Raw genomic sequence first — 22686 nt, 5'->3', positions numbered from 1 at the left:
TTTAACCTTCCCATCTCCCTCCCCATCTCACCCCTCTAGGTTACTGCAGAGCCCCAGTTTGAGTTCCCTGAGTCATACAGCAAATTTCCATTGGCTACCTATTTTACATATGTTAGCATATATGCTTCTGTGCTCCCCTCTCCATTCGTCTCACCCTCTCCTTCCACTCCCCTGCTGCCCTTGTCCATAAGTCTTGTCTCTGTGTCTCCATTGCTGCCCTGCAAGTATGTTCATCATTACTCTCTTTTAGATGCCATATATGTGCATTAATACACAATATTTATTTTTCTCTTTCTGACTTACTTCACTGTATATAATAGGCTCTGGGTTCCTCCACCTCGTTAGAACTGACTCAAATGTGTTCCTTTTTATGGCTGAGTAGTATTCCACTGTATATATGTACCGCAGCTTCTTTATCCAGTCACCTGTTGACGGACATCTAGGTTGCTTTCATGTCTAGCTGTTGTAGAGTGCTGCAGTGAACATTGGGGTGCATGTGTCTTTTTCAATTTTGGTTTCCTCAGGGTATATGCCTAGAAGTGGTAATTGCTGGGTCATAAAAGGGAAAGGTTTTGTAGAAGCATTGCAACCAATAAGTGAAGAAGGAATGACAGAATTAGAATGTTACCATTTCTCAAACTCACAGTAACATCATAAAAAGACATTTTATGCCTCTTGTCAGAAATATTCTTGCAAGTATTCATGTTTAAGTTTGTCCTGGACCAGATCAATCTGTATATGTTGACTTACAGAAAATACAGAGACAGAGAAATAGGGCTGATGATGCCACAAACATTGAATTGGCAAAATTTAGACTTGGGAAACACCACAAGTGATTGAATTTCAACAAATAAATTGTCTGAAGAAATGAGAGAAAAGAGAGGAACCTGTTGATGAATGGAGTCTTGAGACATACTGACTCAGTGCAGTGTGTACATCTTGTTGGATCCTACTTCCTACAAACCAACTGTGGGAAGACGGTTCCCTGAGACAATCAGAGAAATGTGAATACTAACTAAATATTTGATGATATTAAGAAGATACTGTCATTTTTATATGTGTAATGGTATTGTATTTTTTTAAGTCTCAACTTTCAGATACATACTTAAATATGAATGAAATTATATTATACCTTCGATTTGCTTTGAAATAATATAAGTAGAGGGAGGACATGAGTGATATTAGGTAAAACAGTGGCCGTGAGTTGATAATTGTTCAAAGTAGATGAAAGTTACAAATTATATGAATATTTGCAGTTAATGTTTGTCAAGTAAAGGGCTTTTTTTGTTTGTGTTCTTTTTCTAGGGAAAGCTATGAAGAAATGGGTAGAGTCAATTGCTAAGATCATCAAGAGGAAAAAACAAGCTCAGGCAAATGGTATAAGCCATAATATTACCTTTGAAAGTCCACCTCCACCAATTGAATGGCATATCAGCAGACCAGGACAGTTTGAAACATTTGATCTCATGACACTTCATCCAATAGAAATTGCACGTCAGCTGACCCTTTTGGAATCTGATCTCTACAGGTAGACAATTAACATTAATTTGCTGCTGTGTTTTCAAGAACGTTGAACATTTCTATCTATTTTCAGAACTTTCTGAAAATTATTCATGTGTACTTAAAAAGCCTCATCTATTCTTATAGGCTAGGAAGAAAGTTCATAGCAATTTTTTAATTATAATCTGTTCTGCAAGTGAAAGTCTTATAAATTATTGCTCTTTAGGCCTAGATTAGGTACTAGCAATCCTTCACAAGAGAAGTGGCAAAGAGAAGACTAATGCAATAGAATAAGCAGGCACTTTAGACCGTCACCCAGCTCCTATTCCTGATGCTTTCTCACATTGCTTTAGTTTAACTTGCTTCAGTTAAAAAAGACTGTCAGTATAGATGCTAGGCTCTGGGCAGCTCAGTCCATGGACTATTGAGTGAAATAAACTTTCTTCTTCTTTTTTTTTTTTTTTCAAATACTCTGTAATAAAAAGTTAGACTTGGGACTTGACTGGGTTAGCTTTGCAAGGCAAATGAATAAAAATTCTTAGTGGAGTAAAGATTTCTTCACTTCTTTTAAGGAGTCTCAAATACTGTAGCTATTTGAAATTAGTATTGACTTTAAGGATTTTTGAAGTAGATGATGAACCATACTTTAAACTTGTAAATAATTTTCTTCTGTTTATAAGAATCGCTAGAAATATGCCTGACTATTTTTATCTGTATCCCATCGTTTGTCTTTATATATAAAGCAGTTCCTGCCATCATCCTGTACCTACACACATCACCCATTTACAGCCTAACTTTAGTATCATGGCTGTGGCATTTCCAGGGTCACTCTCTACTCCAAATCAGACACTTCGCTTTGTCATATTATTTACTTCAAATTTTATTCCAGAATTACTAACTCATGTATCTCAGTCTCTCTTTTCAACTTGCTTTATCAACTTCTTTGTCGGTCAGGTTTTTTTTTAACCCCTATGTTTTCCCAGTGCGTTAGCTTCTTTCTGTCTTCTCCCTCATAATATAAGCTTTCTTCTTTCATTTACAACCCAGGTTCCTGTGAAGAGTAGAGGCCTTGCAAAAAAGAGAGTATAGGCCTTGTAGGTAATCACCACCCACTAACCTGTACCACTATGGTTGTATCAGAAACTTTTCTGCGTTCAGGAGCTGCTTTTGAAATACAAACATCCTTAAGAAATTATCCTGATTAGCAGCCGTTGTTTTTTTAAACTGAGATTACACAGGGAAAAGCAAGAATATATAAAGTTTAACGTTAGTGGAGAGTGTAGAAAGACACCAGATATAAAACTTGACCTTTAGAACTGGGTTTCTGATTTGCCCTGGTTGTGTTGTTCAGACTTTAGCACACACATCAGAGGTTGTTACCATCTGATTCAGAGTGTCATGTTATATTTTAAATAATTTGGAGTTCGAGTGGTTTTTGTTTGTATTATAGGATTTTTTTAAGGAAAAAGTTTTTTAAATTGCAATTGTAGTTGATACACAATATTATATTCGTTTCACGTGTACATTATAGTGACTCAATATTTTTGTGGCTATTTTATTTAAAATTATTATAAAATATTGGCTGTATTCCCTGTACTATACGATATATCCTTATAGCTTATTTGTTTTCTTCATAGTACTTTGTTAGGTCTTAATTGCCTACCCCAGTTGCTCCTGCCCCTTCTTCTTCCTTACCTATAACCACTAGTTTGTTCTCTGTATCTATGAGTCTGTTATATTCATTTGTTGGTTATATTTTTTAGTCCATATATATGTGATAACGTGTTTTTCTTACTTTGCTTGACTTATTTCATGTTACATAATACCCTCTAGGTTCATGGGCACTTAAGTTGTTTCTTTACTGTGGGATTTGTGATAGGTGGGAATGAAGAGACTTATTACTTAGATAACAAAGCAAATAGTATGAAGTTAGATTTTTCCTTACAGTGTTACATGAATGGACATCAGGAATAAAAAAGCACTGAGCTCTATGTGGACCTACTTTCAAAACATAGAAATACCTTTGTTAAGTGATATGTGTATTATGGAAGAAGGATACCATACGTAAAACATTGACACTCTGTAAACTAAAATTCTGGTGAAATAATAGAACCAATTAAGAAAATTTATTTCCAAGACTGTTCAGAGTACCCTTTTGTACTCAAATCTACTGAACTTTTTTATTATAATAGCCAGGTCTATAGGACAGTGATGGCAATGCCATTGGTCAATATTTTAAAAATCATATAATCCTGAATCACTATATACAGTGATTTTATCTGCTTTTCCAACTGTTTTTTATTAAAAAATATAGACGATAATACAGTAAGGGCTCAACAACAACAAAAGCATTACAAATAAAAGTGAAACCCTTTGTGTGATTCTCTCCAATCCCATTCCTCTTCTTTCTCCCAAAGGATAATTGCTATTCTATATTTGGCATTTACTACTCCTATGTGTGTCTTTATAATTTATATACATACAACCATTCATAAACAACACGTAGCATTATTTTACACATTTTAAGTCTGTTTCTACCTGTGTATCATTCTGTAACTTGTTTTTTTACTTAAATCATTTCTGGCATTTGTTCAAGTTGCTGAGTATCGCTCCAGTCTGCTTATTTTAATTGCTGTATTGTATTCCATTGTATGAATACTCCACAGTTTATCCATCCTCTTAATGATGAGCATTTAGGTTGTTTGGGATTTTTCACTCTTGCAAATTTTGCTTGACTGAATGTTATTAGAAATGCTAGATGATCTAGTATGTATATCTTCAGTGTTATGAGATATTGTGAAATTTTTTGAAAAGTGGTTATATCTGTTTTTACTTGCACATCAGTGATGGGGAGTTCTCTTTTTTCCACATTTTTATCCATTTGGTGTTAAACTTCTTTTAGTGTGATAGCAATAAAGTGGGATTTCATTGTGGTTTAATGTTCTTTTTTCTGAGTAAGAGTTAAAATATTCTTTCATGTCTGTAGCTATTCAGTTCTGTTTCTCTGTAAATTATCTCCTTGTATGTTTGTTCACTTATCTTTTAAACTAGTTATCTTTTTCTTATTAAGCTTTTGGAGGCCTTTAAATAATTTTGATACTGATCCCTTGTAGATTAAGTGCATGGATTTTTGGTTCCACAGGAAAGTTCAACCTTCTGAACTTGTAGGGAGTGTATGGACCAAAGAAGATAAAGAAATAAATTCTCCAAATTTATTAAAAATGATTCGCCACACCACAAATCTCACCCTCTGGTTTGAAAAGTAAGTTTTTACTTACTTTGTATTATTACTTCTTAATATATTTCTATAACATTAAGTCACATATAAGCAAACATTCTGGCTGAAAATGTATATTTTTTCTGTATGAAACAAGGCACTTCTTGCTTTCTAAGCCATGATTTTTTTTTTTTTTTGGTTAGATGCATTGTGGAGGCAGAAAATTTTGAGGAACGAGTGGCAATACTGAGTAGAATTATAGAAATTCTGCAAGTTTTTCAAGATTTGAATAATTTCAATGGTGTATTGGAGATCGTCAGTGCAGTAAATTCAGTATCAGTCTATAGACTAGATCATACCTTTGAGGTAAGTTTTAGGCTTAAATAGTTTATCTTTTGAGAGGAGATAAAATTAATGTGAAGGAGATTCCTTCTACCACCAATCTTTTTTGAGTAAATTGTTTATAAATAATCTGTCTTACTCCTGAAGCACAGTATCACAATATTAGAAAATACATCAATATATGCTAGTAAACCTAGAATTCATCAAAGAATATGTGTTTTGTGACTATTTAATATGCTTACCTAAATGCTTCCCTAGTGATTCCGACGGTAAGTATTCTGCCTGCAATGCTGGAGACCCAGGTTCAGTCCCTGGGTCTAGAAGATCTCCTGGAGAAGGGAATGGCTACCCATTCCAGTATTCTTACCTGGACAGTTCCACAGACACAGGAGCCTAGTGGGCTACAGCGCATGGGGTCACAACCAGTTGGACTCAACTGAGCGACTAACACTTTCACTTTCAGATGTATAAAGTTCCAAATGTATTTTTTCAGTAGTAGATTGACTGACAGTTTCAAATAAATGACTAAACATATTTTAAATATAAATATACAAATTAATTACCTGTAGTATATAGTTAAGTAACATGGAGAGAATGCTTTCTAAAACTTAAATGTTTTTTTAAATTATAAAAAATAATTGTGTAAACATGGTGTATGTTTTCATGTTTATCATTAAAAATTTGGAAGATATAGAAAGTATAGAAATTTAGAGACTCAGCCATGTAAATATATTTGCCATTGAGAATGTGAACTTTTATAGTGTTACTGGAAAGCAATCTGGCTACAGATGTTAACAGATGTTACACATACTTTTGGACATAGAATAAAAGGCTCAGGACTATAAAATTAAGGTACAAAGATCTAGTTTCTGCAGCATTAATTGTACTAATAGTAGCAGAAAGCTAGATCCAACCTGTATGTCCATCAACAGAATGATTATGTTATCCTATCCCTATCATGTGGAGTATTGGTTGGAGGGGAAAAAAGTGACTAGAATCTTTGTGTGTGTCTTGAAAGAATAGTGTGACATTCAGGGGAAAAGCCATTTCAAAAATCTTTAGAAAAATTAATATAGTATGACTTCATTTTGATAGAACAGAACAGAATAAACTCTAAACATGTAAGTGGAGTTGCACAGCATTGAGAAGAGTGGAAGGATATGTACTCTTCACTTAACATTCATTCTTACAGTGGGTTGTGATTAGTGGGGAGTATAGGGTTAAACTGCTTTCATGTATGTGTTTTTCTATCTGAGTGTTTGCATGTTATTGATTTGTATGGACATATTATATATTAAAGATGTTAATAGTCAAATATTGCCAAATATTAATCTAAGAGACTAATAACTTCAGTTCTCATTTTGTAAACTCTAAAGAAATATATTCATTTTGAGACGTTAAGCTTTAGTTTCTTAAAATATTAAATGTTCAACAATATTTCTTAAAATAGGTATATGGTATAAGGAATAAAAATTTTTAAAAAAGCCTGTTTACCTGGCATCCAGTTTAAAAACCTTTCCCAATTCTATCTCCTTTGTCCCTTCAGAGCCAACTACTGTGCTAAATCTTGTGCTTATCATTCTTTTGCTTTTTTCTATAGTTTTACTATTTGTAGCACTAAACAATGTTATTTTTCTTGTTTCTTAATTATATGTGAATATAATTCTTCCCAGACTTTTTTCACTCAGTATTATTTTCCTAAACTTCATCCATATTGTTTCTTATAATTATAGGCCATTCTTTTTTATAGTTGTATCATATTATAGAAATAGATTCAAGGGATTAGCTCTGATAGAGTGCCTGAAGAACTATACAAACTATAATGTTTGGAACATTATACAGGAGGTGACGATCAGAACCATCCTCAAGATAAAGAAATGCAGAAAGGCAAAATGGTTATCTGAGGAGGGCTTACAAATAGCTGAGAAAAGAAGAGAATAGAAAGACAAAGGAGAAAAGGAAAGATATATCCATCTGAATGCAGAGCTCCAAAGAATAGCAAGGAGAGATAAGAACCCTTCCTAAGTGATCAATGCAAAAAAATAGAGGAAAACAATAGAATGGGAAAAACTAGAGATCTCATCAAGAAAATTATAGAAATAACTTTACTAAAATTTATTTATTTGCTTATTTATTTATTAGTTAATGGTCATTCATATTGTTTCTAGTTTGATGCTATTATCGATAATATTGTCATGAACATTTTCTGCCTGTGTCCTGGAGCATACATATACAAATTTCTCTTACATACCTAGAAGTAGAAGTATTGGATGATAGAATAGATAATGCCCAGTTGTTTTCTCAAATTACTGTGCCAGTTTATACTCGCACTGGAAACAACGAACTCTGGTTGTTCTGCATTCTCACGGACACTTGATATTGTCAGTTCTTTTAATTTTTCTAGTCTTGTGGTTTGGGTTTATAATTTCTTGATTTCTATTGAGTTTGAACCTCTTTTAAGATGTTTATTGGCTCTTTGTATTGTGGAAATTTTTTTACTTTTCTTTGAGTTTTTGTCATGAATTTGTATGAGTTCTCTCATATACTATATTTTAATCCTTTGTCAATCATGTTTGTTATAAATACCTTTTTTCCAGATCAAAGCTTCTGTTTTCACCATTTTTATTATGTCTTTTGATGAACAAAAATTCTTAATGTCACATTTATTTTTTCCTTTGTAATTTGTGGTTGTTGGTGTCTTGTATAATAGATCCTCCTCTGTTATCTTAATGTTTTCTTTCTCATTAAGTCCTTAATCTAGCTGGAAACAAATTTTTGAGTATGGAGTCTAAATTCATTGTATGTTCCATTTGGCTAGCCAGATGATCCCACACGTTTATTAAAAGTACATTCTTTCCTCATTGATCTCTAGGTGCCAGCTATGTCACAAATTGAGCATCCATATATGTGTGGGCTTGTTTCTGGTTCCTCTGTCCTGTTCCTTTAATGTATTCCATTATTCTGTGCTAGTGCCGCATGTTTAAATTGCCATAGTTTTATACTAATTCTTGATACACTATAGTAGGCCAAGTCCCCACCAAGCTTCCTTTTCAAGAGTGATTTACTCTTTTTTTTTTTTTAGTTCCCCAAGCAGGGATTGAACTTGGACTCCAGCAGTGAAAGCACTGAGTGCTAACCACTGGACTGTCAGGGAATTCCCAAGAGTGACTTATTCTTGACCCTTTGCTATTATGTAATTGTAGAATCATCTGAAAGGTTGGGATTTTGATAAGAATTGTACAGGTCCTATAAATCAATTATGAAGAACTGACATTTTTACAATAATGAATCCTCCCAACTATGAACATAGTATATCTCTCCATTTATTTATTTAATAAAGTTTTATGGTTTTCTTGATGAAGACCTCACAACTGTTTTGTTAGATTTATATTAGAATATTTTAAAATTTGTTTTCTTTATTGATTATATCTAGAAATGCAGTTGATTTTTGCCTATTAGTTTTATATCCAGCAATGTTGCTAAATTCTTTCATTAACATTCTATATGTAGATTTATTACATTTCTTTACATAATCATTTCCTCTGTGAATACTGGCAATTTTTCTTCTCAGTCGCTAGTCTTTTATTTATTTGTTTATTTTTCTTGTCCATTCTAGTTAGAACTTCTGTAGAGCACTGAATAAAAGTTACAGTGCAGTCACCTTTGCTTTTTCCTTAAGTTAAAGGAAATGAGTTGAGTGGTTTTTTATCAAGTACGTTTGCTGTCAATTTGTGTGTGTGTGTGTGTGTGTGTGTGTGTGTATCAGGTTAAAAATAAAATAACTGACTTTTAATTACAAAATGTAATAATGAAATATAAAATAAATGACTGCTTACTTGGTTTAATAAATTTTTGTTCAATTCTTGTCTCCCTCCCCTGGCCTTCTCTTTACCAAAATCTTATTACCCTTAGCCCCAAAAGACCTTCCAGTAGAAAAATACTTGAATGCCATGGGATTATATTTTTCTCCTATAGCTATAACTTGAAACTCCAGCTAATCAGGATTATAACTAATAATGTCTTAAGGAAGATTGTTTTATTGTTTAATCCTCTAATTTATATTAGAAAAAAACTAAGTTTTAAAGTTCTATATTTATAGATAAGTCATTTCCAGCAAGTAGAGATAAGAATACTACTGATCTCTTAATTTAAAAGCTTTTTTTTCAAACACTTGTACAATATTAAAATTGAAAGCTTTGTACCTAAAAAATATGATTGAGCTGTTTAAAAAAAAAACAAATTATACTCCATTTATATATTTTAAAGGCGTTGCAGGAAAGAAAAAGGAAAATTTTGGATGACGCTGTGGAATTAAGTCAAGATCATTTTAAAAAATATCTAGTGAAACTTAAGTCAATCAATCCACCCTGTGTGCCTTTTTTTGGTAAGTTATAAAATACGGATTTATATTTTGAGGGAGATTTTGTTATATAGCAAAAAGAGACCAGCCTTTAGAAGCAGATAGTCCTGATTTTATATCTGAGCACATCTACTTTTATTAGCTGTCTATATTGATAAATGAAACCTAAACTCTATATGTAGACTCTTATCTATAAAACTTGTAATTCTGGTAATTATCTCATAGAGTTGTAAGGAGTCCTGTGGAATCTCAGAGCAGTAGTCTCATTGATGAGGGCTCCAGCCTCATAAGTTTAGCACCTCTCAAAGGCCTCACCACCTCATTCTGTCACATTGGGCATTAGGATTTCAACATATGAATTTTGAACATTCGACCATTCAAATTATAGCACACACCAAAAATGTCTCCAGACATTCCCAGATACCTGTCCTCTGGGGGACAAAATTGTCCCCAGTTGAGAGCCACTGATGTAAATGAATCTAATTATGTGTGAAAGAGAAACTGAAAACTTTCTTCCTGTCCAAAACTGAAGAATAAATTGTGTCTAAATTACAGGCTTTGGGAAAACAGAATTAGTTTGCAAATCTGTAGTCTTATTAACCAGAATTGGCTTAAAATTAACTTGCTGGTCAGTAATCACTTAAGATCATTGGTATTGCGTATTTTATCAATAATCATTTAAGATCATTGGTGTTAAATATTTATAAGTAAATATTAAAATGGTTAGAGTAGATTTAACACATAATTTAGACTGTGAATGAATCCCCTCTTTTATTTTAGGCTATTAGACTAAGAAATGGCAAATTAAGCTCTTTATAAACCCTAATTTTCTTTCAATTTTAAATTATTTCCATCCATGTAAAAAATTCTTCATGTAGAGTTGATTATTAAATATATCAGAGATTTCACTAGTAAGACCTGCTGTATTATAAGATGTTTTTCAACTTTACTAGATCAATTGTTTTCCCAAATGGTTAAGTAACCAATTTTAAAACTTTTCTTCAAATACTTTTTTTACTAGGAATATATTTAACAAATATACTGAAGACTGAAGAAGGGAATAATGATTTTTTAAAAAAGAAAGGGAAAGATTTAATCAATTTCAGTAAGAGGAGGAAAGTAGCTGAAATTACTGGAGAAATTCAGCAGTATCAAAATCAACCTTACTGTTTACGGATAGAACCAGAAATGAGGGTAAATATTTTCTTTGCTTATCTTTAAAAGAGAACATGTTAAGTCCTCTGCCCTCTCTAAGAAATTCCATAGCCATACATTATGATCTTTATTTTGCTATGAAAATAATATGCATTAATGAATCAATAGATGGAAGTGGTGAATATTAGATATTCTCCACTAACAATCTGCCGTTATTAATATTACTAGGCACTTTGTCTTGACAGTTATTGCTTCTTTGTGCAACAGGTTTAAGTAACACTTTTAAAAAAATGAATGACAAAATGGAATGGAAGATGCTTTCCGATGTCCACACAGTAAAAAGAAAATCCACTACCAGTACTATCATTAGTTAATAGACATTTTAGATATTTTACATGTGCCAGTGTAACATTAAATAATTAATACCTTTATAAGAACACTGCATTTAAGTAGGGGAAGGGGTTGGGAGAGTGATGTGTATATATGCATAGCAAAACAATGATTTTTTAAAAAATATTTTATCACTTGATATTCTGTTTTGAGCAATAGTTCATAATATTGATTCTGTGGTACTATAAAGTGTGAATATCTTCTAAATTAGAGTAAATACTGTGGTATTATATCTATAGTAAGTAGATATTATTGTGTTTATTTGAAATTCAGAACATATGATAACAATCAGAGTAAGTTTACCTTTCACATTAAAAATTGTGCTACACTTTCAGATATAGTTTGCAGGTTGAGCATATTGAGTGAAAATAGTCACCATCATTTCCATCCTCCTAAATTGTAAGATGGTAACTATTCTTTGTTCCAAGTTCAAAACAAAGAACCTTAAAGTCCTAAGAAAAATTGACCTGAAGTGTACACCATTATGAAAATATAGACAGATACTTGCTTTAAAGAAAATGGTCGTTTGTTCCATCCCCTTCTCTCAGCATTTAGCCAACCCTCTGTGATTTGGTGTTCCATAGGGGTAAAGAAATGTTCTTGAGGGAATTCCCTGGAGATCCAGTGCCAAGGGCCCAGGTTCAATCCCCGTTCAGGGAACTAAGATCCCACAAGCTGCATGATGGGGCCAAAAAAAAAAAAAATGTTCTTGAAGCCCAGATTAGAATTCACAGTGTATTTCCTCATAGAAATAATGTTGCATTTTAGTTGGGTATAATTAAAATAGTGCTTTTAGCATTCATATCTCAATAATTCCTGATAGGTTTCTGCATCTGATCTAGACATCCTGCCATCATTTAAAGCATTCTTTTGGGGGTAAGGAGCAGAGAATGCTTTTTTTACGATTGACTCAAAATAAGCTTAAAATGTAGATAAAGTAGCCATTCACTTTCAAAGCATAGTTAGACTTTTATAAAGTCTTTAAATTACTTTTGGTCCATATGATTTAATTTATCTGACCTGAATATAAGAATAAATTGTTTCAATATTGTTTAAGTAGTAATGCAATTTTCTTGAAATTGTCAGAATGCCTGAAAAATGGAAGAAGTTTATTCTAGAAATTCTAAAGCTCATTTTGCCTACTGGTAAAGCTAAAACTCAGAACTTATTTTTACATATGCTTCTAAGCCACTTCAAAATTAAACTAAACCCAATCATTTGCTTATAAGGAAGTCATCAGAAATGCACAGAAAAATTTATGCATGAGGAGTGGATAATAACACATAATTATAATAGCAAAAAATTAGAAACCACCTATGTAAGTTACTACCTATATGGAAATTGGTGAAATAAATTCTGGAACATTTCATCTGATGAAGTACAATATAGTTAAAATTTGTATTATTTAAAGTAAACCATACAGAAAAAAATTAATATTTTCAAAAGGCTAAAAATACCTATGTTGTGACCCCAATTTCGCAGGAAAAAAATTGTAATAATGCATATGTGCATATGTTCACATACATAGTTAAGACACTGGAAGACTGTCCCAATAGTAAAATGTTGACAGTGCAATCTCTCATTGTGAGATTACTGTTTTTCTTTTTGCACTTTGTTAGATCATCTAAACTTTCTACTTAAAAACCTATGTTTAAGTTTAGCAAATACTTTTTCATTAAAGACAGAAAAGTTATTTTGTTAGATGTGAGCACAGATATGTTAAAATATATTATTGTCCTTGAAATTATTTTTGAATAGACTTTAATCCAATTTATCGCTACTTTTTTTCTGATCATCAAAGTTTTGTTGTGGATTATAACTGTAATTCTGTTTTAAACACTTTTGACTTATTACTGATGATCATTTTGTTGTGTAATCAGTAGGAATGTTAACTGACGGATACTGAGCTATTAAGATGATAATAATAAGTGAAAGTCTGTTCATCTTCTTAATAGAAGTTTAAGATTGGAGTATAAAACTTCCATAAAAACTTTATAATTTTATCCCAAAATAGAGAGATTGGAATCAGCAATCCTTGAGGACTTTTCAGACATTAGGATCTATTAATTTGTTGATAGTTTTTTTGATATTAAACCGATGAAGTAAACATTTTAATAAAATAAAAAATATATACTTATGGATGTTTAATTCCAGAGATTCTTTGAAAACCTTAACCCCATGGGATGTGCTTCTGAAAAAGAGTTTACAGATTATTTGTTCAACAAGTCACTAGAAATTGAACCCCGAAATTGCAAACAGCCACCTCGATTTGTAAGTGCATTATAATTTTGGAAAATTTTGTTTTTTAAAACGATACCATCTTTAATGTTCAGTAGACTATTTCCATTAAAATCATACTTTGCTTGAATACCTGTTTTGTTTTGCAGTATTGCATTATTTCTAAAATTATATATCTTGTAGGGGGAAAGTTAGCAGTTAGATAAAACCTGATGTATCCTGTCTCTTAAACCACTTACTTACCCATCCATTTCTGATCCTTCCCAGTATAAGGGGGAAAGCTATGAGAAAGTGAGAACCTAATGACAGGTAGGTAATAGGACAAGGAATGAAGAGACTTGGGAAAGAGTAAGGAGATATATTGTGGTTCTTCTGACTTGACCATGGTTTCTGCCATAAGAGCACCACTGTCCACAGTTAGCACTGGAACCCACCTCACTCGCTAAAATTTGCTACTATACAGTAGTTGCTTTTATTCCTGGGGTTTACAGTGACACAGAAGTAGTAGTACACCAATTATAAGGAGCTGAAAGTGAAACAAGATGTGGAAGGAAGGAAAAACATTTGTCATACATGAACTTGGGGCCAGATAGTTTCATGTTACCTCATCTCCACAACAATTGTATGATATTGACCTTAGTCTCATTTTACAGACATAAAGAGGCTCAAAGGAGATAAATAACCTTTTCAAGGCTGCATAGCTAGATATGGGCACACTTGAGGTTTTAACTTAAATTATCTGAATCTGAGTTTATATTTTTCATTAAGTTACCACTGTGGGAATTTTTAAAAGTGGAGGGTAAAGGTGAGAGACAATGATAGCAATTTTTCCCAAAGACTCTAAAGTATCATTGCAGAGGTTGGTCATTTATTATTTTGTGGAGTTGGGGAGAGGATGTCTTTTTTTCTATAGCACCCAGCATAATATGTTGTATTTATTGTATCTACAGTAAATATTTATAAAATCGATATCAATAATTTGAAGATATTTAGATTCAAGTGTCTTGGAAGCAAATAGTTGTTTTCACATGAATTTTTATTTTATTTCTGAATTATGAAAAGAGGTTTACTTATACAGTATTCAAGTCCACCTTAAAATTAAGCCAATCAAATCTCAAAGTGTTCTGCTGGAAGAACAGTTACAGACTGTCCTTGCAGGTTGGGATTTATTGTACTCTTTCAACTGTATACTAATATGCTAAGCCATAATACTTTACATAATGTACTTGATTTATTAAAGTACACGCAAGTTAGTAATGGTAATTACATTTGCTTTTCCTAGCCTAGGAAATCAGCTTTCTCCTTAAAATCTCCTGGAATAAGGCCTAATACAGGCCGACATGGCTCTACCTCAGGTACTTTGCGAGGTCACCCAACACCATTAGAAAGAGAACCGTGTAAAATAAGCTTTAGTCGGATTGCTGAAACGGAGCTTGAATCAACAGTGTCAGCACCAACCTCTCCAAATACACCATCTACCCCACCAGTGTCTGCTTCTTCAGACCTTAGTGTGTTTTTAGATGTGGATCTCAACAGTTCCTGTGGTATGTATTTGATGTAAATTGTTTGGCAAAAAAGGGAATCTTTTGTTTTAGTTAATTCTCATCATTTTAGTTAGGAAACTATAGAATCCTTTACAGACTATATTAGTGTGAAAAATGACATCTATATGTGAAAATAAAGATTAACACAGGGGAGGAAAGCATAATTTGTGCATTGCTTTTGCATATTATTTTCTAGTTTATTCATTCAACAAAGATTTATTCAGGACCTTTTGAGCCCCAATTCTACTCTAAAGGGAGCAATAGCCAATGAAAAAGAAAACAAAACAGATAAATTCTGTGAAGGAAATTTAAAGAGACTGATAGAGAGGGAGCTATTTATGCTAAGAAAGGAAAAAAATTCCAAGTACAAAGAATACCATATTCATTCTTTAAAAACTAACATGGCAAAAGATGATAAAGTTCTGAACTCTGTACATGTTATTATGTATGTTACTTTATGCAAACATTTTTAAAATAAAATCATACATATTACCTTCCTTTTCAAATTGATTTTTCTCCTTCTAATAGGAAGCAATAGCATCTTTGCTCCAGTCCTCTTGCCTCATTCAAGTAAGTAAGAATTTAACTTGATTCTAATGAAATGACTATAAAGATAATAATTGCATTGATGAACTTTGTATATGAATATTTTGAATTTTAGCAACATTTAAAGATTTTACAAAATAAAATTCTTACAAATGGATGGAATTATTTTTTTACAACTGGGTACTATTTAAACTTTACTACAGTTTCATCATTTTACTATATATGTTTTAGGGACTGCATGATGCTGAACAAATTACTTAGTATCTCCAACTTGTTAAGGGTCAAATGAGATAACTATATAGAGCACCTAGCACATTGCTTGGCGCAGAAGGAACAGTGATTTCATATCGGTTGTCTCTCCTCTTCCCTGCTATTTCCAATTCATTTTTCTACAGGAATAATACTAAATGTTTATCAGGTTCCTAGGCTAGCTTTGATCACTTATTTCTTCTCATGAACTTATTTAGTTAAAGTAGCATTTTAAGTAAAATGCTATTCTGCCATCCTTAATTATATCATCAGATCAGATCAGATCAGTTGCTCAGTCGTGTCCGACTCTTTGCGACCCCATGAATCGCAGCACGCCAGGCCTCCCTGTCCATCACCAACTCCCGGAGTTCACTCAGACTCATGTCCATCGAGTCAGTGATGCCATCTAGCCATCTCATCCTCTGTATGACATAAATACTGTCACTTACCTTTCTGTGGCCATTTGTTTAAAACAGAATAACCCAAAGGGATACAGCAGCTTCAGGAATAATTCTCCCAATCTAGAGGACTTCTGCTTCTATGATAGTAAAATGTAGATCATATAGATAGTAACAAGAGAATTCCTGTCTTGTGAGAAAAGTAAGTTTATTCTTTTAAATATTTAATTCTGTAATTTCAGATTTTTATCAAGGTAATATATGTGTAGAGTTTCAAAAGGCAAATAGTGCTTAAAATACTTAGGGTGAAATTAACAACAGTATTCTCCCTCCTGACTCCCCACCCCTTGTTTTGCAGTGATTCTTCTACCTTTTTAAGTGATGTTTTTATGTTTTTCTCTCTCTTGAATCATTACTTTTAGACAGTGTTTAAAAGACATGGTAGGTGAGGATTTCTCTCTTTACCTAATAAACTTCCCGCATTTAGAGAAAATATTATTACGGCTAAGTCACAGAGTATATACTGTGATTATGCTTCCTTTCTTGTATGCTGTTTCCTGGAATTAATAATAGCTTCATTAATGTTTAGGATTTTTGTTTTTTAAACGTCTATTGCTAAGTCTTCCCACACACTTTAACACCACAGTTTTCCTTAAAGTCAGACCATTTGGGGGAATTACCAAGGTTTTTTTGGTTTTGAGGGTTTTTGTGTATGCTTTTTAACTGGGAAACTTCCTTACTGATGATCTTTTGTCCTCCTGCTCCATTTGGGACTAGTTGCTGTCTCGGCTTCTGACTTAGCTGAAATCCTAGAACTTTCTTCTGCTGTCATACTGGAAATGACTCCTTTATTTTGATAGGGGTACATTCTGTAGTAGCTACCTGAGAAAGGATACATAGGATATACATTTTTAAGTTCTTGCATTTCTGAAAATGTATTTATTATACATTTCATTGTGAATAGTTTAGCCAGGAAAATTGCCTGGCAGTCCAGTGGTTAGGACTCTGCACTTTTGCTGCCAAGGGCTGGGTTCATTTCCTTATCAGGGAACTGATATTCCATAAGCCTGCATGCTCATCCTCAGTCACTCAGTCATGTCTGACTCTTTGTGACCCCTTTGGCTATAGCCCACCGGGCTCCTCTGTCCAGGGAATTTTGGAGGCCAGAAACCCAGAAGGAATGGGTTGCCATTTCCTTCTCCAAGCCCACATGGTGCAAACTGCCCTCCCCCAAGGCCCCCCCCCCCCCCCAAAAAAAAAGTTTGGCTGGGTAGAGAAATTTAAGTCATTTTCAGTCAGAATCTTGAAGACAGTTTCCCACTGTTTTAGCTTTCATATGTGGTGTTTAGAAGTCTAGTATCATTCACTCATAAATTATTCATGCATATTTTTAAATGCCCGTTACATGTAGGCCGTATTGTAGGTACAAGAGAAGTGGCACTGAACAAAATAGACAAAACTCCTTCTGTCAGTGACCCTACGTTTTTAATACTTTTTTTTGAAAACTGCAGTTTACTTGCTGTAATAACAAAGAGCCCCAAAAAGGCAGTGCCTTAAATGAAATGAAAGTTTGTTTCTCAAAATAGCCAGAGTAAGTAAACAACTCTGCTCTACTAGGCTTTCAAACTAGCAGGGCAATCCAGGATTCTCACAATGTGTCTTCCATCTCTGAGTTTTGAGCAACTGATTTGAGTTGTTACCATTTTTCTGCCAGTAGGAACTTGGAGGGCAAGGAACTTTGTTTACAAAAACATGGTCTGGGAGTTGCAAACGTCACTCCTGCTCTCATCCCATTGGCCAAAACTTAGTCACACGGGCACAGCTGTAAGAAATGCTCTCTAACTGTTGCTGCTGCTGCTGCTAAGTCGCTTCCGTCGTGTCCGACTCTTTGCGACCCCGTAGACGGCAGCCCACCAGGCTCCCCCGTCCCTGGGATTCTCCAGGCAAGAACACTGGAGTGGGTTGCCATTTCTTTCTCCAGTGCATGAAAGTGAAAAGTGAAAGTGAAGTCGCTCAGTCATATCCGACTCGTAGCGACCCCATGGACTGCAGCCCACCAGGCCCCTCCATCCATGGGATTTTCCATGCAAGAGTACTGGAGTGGGTTGCCATTGCCTTCTCCGCAGAGCCTATTACTAAAAGGATGAAAGGGAAAGGTGCCCTGGGGGACAATTAGGAGTCTCTGCCACATTAAATTCAAGAAGCTTTTAGGATCTTCTGTTTATTCCTAATGATCAGTACATTCACAGTGATCTACTTTGATGTGGGTCTTTTTTTTTTTTTCATTTTGCTGTGTATTTAATGAGCCATTTAAATTTAGAGATTTATGTCTTTGATTTCTAGAAAATTTTCCATGTATCATTTTGTTAATACTTTCTTCCCTTCCATGTTCCCTGGCTCCCTTTTTGGAGCTTATTTTCCATATTGTACATCCTAGATTTGTCATTCAGTTTTCTTTTATCTCCTCTTGTCCATCTCTTTGTTTTTATGTTCTGTTTTCTGGGAGATTGCCTTACTTTAATCACCCAGCTTTTCTATTTTTTTCATCTATCATGGTTTTGAATTTCTCAGAATTCTTTCTAAATTCCCTCTCAGCATGCCATTTTTATATTTTTCTCTTCTGGCTTAATTTTTTAATTTTTGAAAGATTTTGTTTCTGATAAGATTCTTTTTTTTCTGAGTTTCTTTCTTCTATTTGTTGTGGTCTGTGGTCTTTCATACTGGAGGCTTTTCTTTCTTATCTTATATCCTTAGCTTTCTGTTCATATTTTAAAGTGAGACAGTATAAATTTATGGAAAGATCTGTATCCATGGGTAAAACTTGTTGACTTGTGGGTTTCACTGTAGGGTGATAGAGTGTTGAGAATTTTTTAAATTAGGAATCCCCATATTTCAGAATCTGTGAGGCCTTTTCTCTAAGAGTATTTAGTTTCTCCAAAGAAAGATCTGTGAATCTTCTCCCTGGGTGATCTTTGCATTTAGTATGAAAATCTGTTTTCAGCACAGACTAGTGTCCCCAAGTCTGATGTTTAGATTCTCCAGCGAATAAAACCCTGAGTCTCCTGCCAGTGGTGGAAATGTGGTAATTTCCTGGCTTCATTAAGTACAGAATAGGGCTTTAGGGTTCTCGTCCCTTGTATAGACTCAATCAAGTCCTCTGTCCCGTGCCTTCCATTATACTAAGTGCCTTCAATTCCCGATCCCTCCTTTGGTTCTGTGGGGGCAGTTTTGCTGCTGTTTATCAGTCTCATTCAGTGTAGACTGTTGGGTTTTGTCTTCTTCCATTTGTCTCCTTCATATACACTGTAGTCCACCTTTATGGGTTGAAGCTTCAGGATTCAGATGTTTCCTGGTTTCACTGAAGTTTGTATATGTTTCTTACTTTCCTGTATTGTCCAGCAGTGGAAATGTTTTTACTACATATATTAGTTTCTAGTGCTTCAGTAACAGAGTACCACAAACTGAGTGACTTCAGGTCCACTTCCAAGGCTGAAAGTCTGAAAAATCAAGATGGCAGGGCTATGCTCCCTCTGAAACCTGTAAGGAGGGATCTTTCCTTGGCTTTTCTGGCTTCTGCCTTTGCTGGTAATCCTTGGCATCCTTTGGTTTGTAGATAGATCACTTTAACCTCTGCCTCTGCTGTCACATGGCCAGCTTCTCCTTGTATCTCGTTTTCTCTTCAACTGTTTTTATAAAGATACCAGTCACACAGAATTAGGACTTCCCAGGTGGCACAGTAGTAAATAATCTGCCTGCCAACGCAAGAGATGCAGAAGATGCACATTCGACCCCTGGGTCGGGAAGATCCCCTGGAGGAGAAAATAGCAACCCAGTCCAGTATTCTTGCCTGTGAAGCCCCATGGACAGAGGAGCCTGGCGGCCCACTCTTTATGACCCGCTGTTCATGGGTCGCAAAGAGTTGGATACGACTAAGCACATAGCACACAAACAGAAATAGAGTTCACTTTCATCCTAACTTGATTTCAGAGCTGTAACGTCTATATTTCCCAATAGAGTCATATTTATTGGTACTGAGGCTAGGACTTCAACATAACTTTTATGGAGAGAAGGGACACAGTTCAGTTTATAACACTGTGTCATTTTAGAACAAGGAGTTTTAGACATTATTTTGGGTGATGGTAAAATATACTTTCCATATCATAAATAAAATCATGTTTTGAATTTTAATAGAAAACATTGAGAATAACTGCATAAAATTCTGAGTATCTTAAGGTCCTGAAAGAAATAAAAGTACAAAAAGTGCTCACGTACAATGAGAAAAACAGCAAGAAACAATGGGCATGAATAGGCAGTTTACATCAAAGAATGAGCAAGCCTATCTTAAAAGGTGCTCATATATCACTTACCCTTTTGAGTTGATATATTAGTATGATCCTTTTGGAGAGAAATTTGAAAACAACGTATCAAACCAAAAAAATGTTCACACCTTTTGGTCTTATTCATTCAATAGAAAATTGAGTACTTTGGACCAGCTACTCTGCCAACTACTAAGGATTCAGTAGCAAACAAGAAAAAGTCTCTGCCTTCATTAATACTGAATACCAAAACATTTTTGTGAAGAAGGCACATACATGAAGATCACATTGCTCACCCCACTCACTGTCTTGGTTTTTCTACTTTACTTTTAGCTTCTTAGTCTCTCTCGCTGGTTTCTCTGTATTTTCCCAACCTATTAAAAATGGAAGGTCCTAAGTCTCTGGATCTCTTTTCTTCTCACTCACTTGGTGTCTCATTCAATGTTATATCATCTGTAATATGATAATTCCCCATTTTTTTCCTGTGCCCAGAACTTCTGTCTTGACCTTTAGCCTCGTATAATCAGTGTCCTGTTCAATGTCTCTATTTCAATATCCTGCCCTCTAAAGTCGTTCTCTCCATTGCCACCTCTTCCCAGTTATAATCACATTTGTCTAATTGCTGAGGCTGAAAATATTAAGAGCTATCATTTACCTGTTTCTTTTTCTCATACCCAAAGTGTGATCTATCAACAAGTTTTATTTACTCTCAAAATACATCCAGGATCTAACCATTTCTTGACTTCTTTACTAGTGCTACCCTGGTCCAAGTGACCACAATCACTTACCTGATTGATTATAGTAGCATCCTCACTTCCCACCTTCCGTACTTCAGTTTTCAATACAGCAGATGGGTCCTTTTAGAATGTAGGTTAGACTTAACTCATGACTACTTAAAACCCATGGCCTTCTGCTGGGGTCCAGCCCTGGTGGAGTCATTGAATTCGAAGGGGGTTTTTCTGCAAGGAGCAGGCTCTGTGTATTGTGTATTCTTTAAAAGCTCCTTTGTTTAAAAGAAAATTTTTTAATCTTTTTCAGCCTTAGGCAATGCTCTGGGAGGCTTTGGATGTAAACTGGGGAATTCCTAGGCCCTGGGAGGTGCAAGCAGAGGTGGGGTAGTCGCCTTAAATCAGAAGTTGTTGTATAAATTTTTAAAGGTTTGTGTAGAGGGGGAGGGGGCTCGCCAGGTCGCCCAGCCGCAGTGTCCTGTAAGCCCTCTCATTCCTCGGGAGGTAGAGCACAGTCTCCCTCCTTTTCTTCGTCAATGGCAGAAAATATGATCTGCGCAGAAGGTGGAGACCCACTACCATCCACCACTATAGCCTCTCCCATAGGCTATCCAACAGCCTCATGACAGAGGTCCAGAACATTTTTAATCATATTTGTACGATAAGTTTTTAGTTGTTTTTTTTTTACCTTAACCGAAGTATCTAAATTAACAGTACCCTATTCTGGAAACCAAGGACACTATTCTTGTACAAATGAAAAAAATGATTGAATGGTAGATTTTTAAACTTTGATTCCTCTCTTAATAACTGCAAAATTACTCCTATAAAGAGCTGTCTTTGTTTGATTCACTGTTACCCATGTCAGAAAGTTAAGTATAGTAAAAGATAGTTTTAGTCTTCAGAAACCGGGTTTTCTCTCCAACCCTTTAACACTTCAATACTTCCCACTCCTACTTGCCCTGTCTATCCTACAGGGGGGTCTGCAGCACCCTGAGTGGGGTCCTAGCCGTCCCAAAAACTCAACACAGGGGGAACAGTAGGGCTGATGACCCTAATTGTTTCGAGGGGGAGCAATAGGGCTGATGACCCTACTTGCTGTGAGGGGGGAGGGCTGATGACCCTAACTGCTCCAAGGGGGAACAACAGGGCTGATGACCCAAATTGTTCAGAGGGGGGAGCAGTAGGGCTGATGACCCTAATTGCTCTGAGGGGGAACAACAGGGCTCATGACCCAAATTGTTCCGAGGGGGGAGCAATAGGCTGATGACCCTAATTGCTTCGAGGGGGGACCTACCTTCGAAAAGCCTGTCCAGGCGCCACTTACCGGGGTCCAGCCCCGGTGGATCCAGGGAATTCTGAGGGGAGACGGCTTCGGCGATCAGGATACGATAGAATTAAAGATACAAAGGGTGATCAAATAAGGATAGCTCAGTGCGAAAATTCAGTGGAGAAAAGAGGCTGAATAACTTGGTTTACGTGGAAAGCTAATAAAATTCCAAAATAAGGAATTTGAGTCACCTACGTAGACCGCAGGTGTCCTCCCGTTCTCCCGAAGGAGAGGAGACACTAAGGCCTCCCCGGTCAGATCTTAGAAGCCCAGGCAAATTTAGTAGGCTTGACAAGCCTCCATGCTCAAGATGGGAATTCAGCCAGAAGGTAAGAGAAGGAACGACATGGGGAGACCAAGTTTCAGTGAACAAGGC

The 22686-nt window shown here is 35.1% G+C and overlaps 1 protein-coding gene across 1 annotated transcript in view; it reads left to right on the top strand.

The window, feature by feature from the left end:
- SOS2 (SOS Ras/Rho guanine nucleotide exchange factor 2) overlaps positions 1-22686 on the top strand; it is a 105644-nt gene that overhangs the window by 76829 nt on the left and 6129 nt on the right. The window contains exons 14-21 of the mRNA XM_024997980.2: positions 1306-1528; positions 4643-4762; positions 4921-5083; positions 9326-9443; positions 10441-10613; positions 13119-13235; positions 14485-14746; positions 15275-15316. Of these exons, the coding sequence (XP_024853748.1) occupies positions 1306-1528; positions 4643-4762; positions 4921-5083; positions 9326-9443; positions 10441-10613; positions 13119-13235; positions 14485-14746; positions 15275-15316 (1218 nt within the window). The remainder of the gene's footprint in view (positions 1-1305; positions 1529-4642; positions 4763-4920; positions 5084-9325; positions 9444-10440; positions 10614-13118; positions 13236-14484; positions 14747-15274; positions 15317-22686) is intronic.

Source organism: Bos taurus, chromosome 10 (genome assembly GCF_002263795.3).
Source record: "Bos taurus isolate L1 Dominette 01449 registration number 42190680 breed Hereford chromosome 10, ARS-UCD2.0, whole genome shotgun sequence".
In the NCBI taxonomy this organism is placed as follows: domain Eukaryota; kingdom Metazoa; phylum Chordata; class Mammalia; order Artiodactyla; family Bovidae; genus Bos; species Bos taurus.
This window is presented reverse-complemented; position numbering and strand designations above follow the sequence as displayed.